This window comes from Sinocyclocheilus anshuiensis, unplaced genomic scaffold (assembly GCF_001515605.1).
Source record: "Sinocyclocheilus anshuiensis isolate Anshui unplaced genomic scaffold, SAMN03320099.WGS_v1.1 scaffold103, whole genome shotgun sequence".
Taxonomy (NCBI): domain Eukaryota; kingdom Metazoa; phylum Chordata; class Actinopteri; order Cypriniformes; family Cyprinidae; genus Sinocyclocheilus; species Sinocyclocheilus anshuiensis.
In genome coordinates this window covers 525516-528428 of record NW_015548201.1, presented here as the reverse complement: position 1 = coordinate 528428, position 2913 = coordinate 525516, and the positions used below count along the sequence as shown (strand labels likewise).

The 2913-nt window shown below is 33.6% G+C and overlaps 1 protein-coding gene across 1 annotated transcript in view; it reads right to left on the bottom strand.

The window, feature by feature from the left end:
- The window catches only part of LOC107653302 (uncharacterized), a 55021-nt gene that overhangs the window by 48779 nt on the left and 3329 nt on the right, over positions 1-2913 (bottom strand). The window contains exon 3 of the mRNA XM_016439980.1: positions 807-840. Within this exon, the coding sequence (XP_016295466.1) occupies positions 807-840 (34 nt within the window). The remainder of the gene's footprint in view (positions 1-806; positions 841-2913) is intronic.

The following is a 2913-nucleotide window of genomic DNA, read 5'->3' as shown; positions in this document are numbered from 1 at the left end:
ATGTAGTTTCCTAAAGGAAACGGCGTTATGTAATAAAGACTAGCCTAATTATTTGGAGGCTGATGAAGTGATAATTGTTAAAAGTAATGCTTTGCATGTTATATTTCAGACATGCTGAGCTTTGTGTCTTCATTGTGCCCGCGCCGGGAGTTAACGACACACTCTTCACTAAGCTTCGCTGTGTTGGTTGATGTTGCTCAGCCAGACAAGCTTTACACAACATGCCAGTAAACTGGAGATTAAAATGACACGTTCAGTTAAATTTGTTCATAAAAAAAATATTTCATATTTTAGACTATATCTGTAAAAACTGTCAGATACTCGCATTACATTAGGAAAGAGAAAAGGCGGAAGGAAATAGTTGCTAGAGTAGGAATGGTCAGTAACGTTTTTAAGCACAACAAAAAAATATATATATAAATAAATAAACAAACACAAGACCACCCAAGATAATATAAATGAAACTGCATCTTAAACTACATACAGACTAAAATACAGATTCTCCACAGATTTAACTTAATTGAAAAATGACGGACGGCAACGGTTGCTAGGGTAGGATTGGTGGGCAACATTTTTAAGGCAGGGCTTATCAAAGTGTCACTGATTAGTTTGCACAATGCACAGATTCAAAAGAACTAACGTTAAATAAACACAATGACCATCTCAGCGTACTAAACTGGTATTATGACCGTTAGACCGTATAAGTGGCTGTTGACTCAGTCAACCACTTTCCTACACAACTGTGGAAAGAAATAATTCACTCCAGAAATCAACATAAAATAAACATTTATATAATTTGTACTTACCCTCGTGGTGTTCCGACCCAGCATGATTTTCTGCCTTTCGTGAAACACAAAAGATGTCAGTAAGAACGTCATTAGGCAGGTTTTCCATACAGCGAATTTGGTAATCCGTACAGTGTTTTAAAAGTCTATATTTATAAACTGATAAGTATAAACATAATCCATATGCGGCGGTGAGCAATATTCCAAATGTTGTGAAGTCATACAATGTTTTTGTGTAAGGAACAGAACAGACTGAAATATAAAATCTACTTTCCCCTGTATTTTCAAATATCATTTGCGTTCAAATTAAATAATGGCGCCGGTGTTGTGTAATATTCAGTTCCTGTGAAAAACTGTTCCAGTGGGTGGAGTTTACGTAATTATTCATTAGTTCACATAGTGTGGGCGTGTCCTTGAGACAACGCGCAAATGAATGGAACTGTATCTGTGGCCTAATAAAATGAATAGAAACTATAGCCGGGAGTGAGTATCCTGTGTCATTCTATCTTTCATCTTCATCATCTTTTTTATTTTTAATAGCCAGTATTTCCCAGCCTCCACAGCCCTATCAGTATCTTCATCAACACCAAACTACAAATATTCCTTTTTTTCATATTATATTGGATGTCATGTATCATGTCAATTATAATTAAAGTCACACAAGTAAATGCACAATTACTTCTGTCACATATTTTCTTCTATTATTATTTTATTTTATTTTAAGTAAAAAAAAAATTGTTAAAAATCAAAATATTTCCACATACACCTGTTTGGGAAATCTCCAAGTACTAATAGATTATAATATATTAAAGGTATATGTCCACCCAAAAACGAAAACTCTGTCATCATTTACTCACCTGTTTGAAACCAGTGTGAACACATTGACACATTTTTCAAAGTCTTCTACAGAAGAAAGAGTCATACAACCTTGAAACAACATGAATTTTGAATGAACTGTCCCTTTAAAATGGACCTACAAAAGCATGTCATGTTTTGCTTAATTGCATTTAGTTAACAGTCAAATACAGAGCATTGCTTAACAATTTAGAGAATCTGAGAAAAAACTACTACTAATAAATATTATAATAATTAATATCATATATAATCATATATTGTGTCTGTTTTTGTCCATATGTTGCACTGAAAAACAACCTTTCATGTCATATGTTTAAAAATGGTGTGTGAAAACATCCTAAATATTATGATCCATAGTGTTGTGTTCAGAAGTTAGTAAGAAGTCAGAAAGAGCTTTATTACCAAATATGTTTACACTCACAAGGAATTTGACTTGGCGACAGGAGCTTCCAGTGCAGAAGTTGTATACACACTGCAGTACTAGTCACCAACGACAACTATAGGTAGGCTAATCTATTCAAATAAATAAATACATTAATTAAACCCCCACAAATGAAATATATAAAAGCTAAACACGTCAAAAAATAAATAAATAAATAATAATAATATATTAGCCCAGGTTAGCACAAGTTACTCGATTATTGTTTGTTTTGCTGTAATCAATCAGGCAAAACAGCTTAGACGATTTATAATAACTATGCTGTTTTGACACTGTTGCAGTTAATGCTTTAATGCTAAACATTGATAGGCCTACTTCATTACCTTTTCGAAATAATCCATTAAACACGTAGTGATTTGAGGAGCGTGCACTAATATTTTCAGTTCCATTCATTTGCGCGTTGTCTCAAGGACAAGCCCACACTAGGGGAACTAATGAATAATCACGTAAACTCCACCCACTGGAACAGTTTTTCACAGGAACTGAATATTACACAACACTGGATGCGCCGCTAGATTTGACGTCATTGATGCCAAATGTTATTGGTTCTCGTGTGTCACGTGCCAGGCAGTAAACGGATTGGCGCGCAAGACCAGAGAGAAAATAGTCAGTCACCAAATACACAAAATAATGTTCTTTTTAGCAACATCATATGACCCCTTTAAATGTCCATCTGTATACATAAAAGTAGCCTATCGTATAACTTATAAATATTTTTCTCAGGTACACATTACTGTTATGATGCATATTTATTTTTTAGCATTTAAAGTCACCATGAAATCAAAATGGAAAATTCTTATTTTTTAATGGAATACTGTAGTGTTTATTATAAAT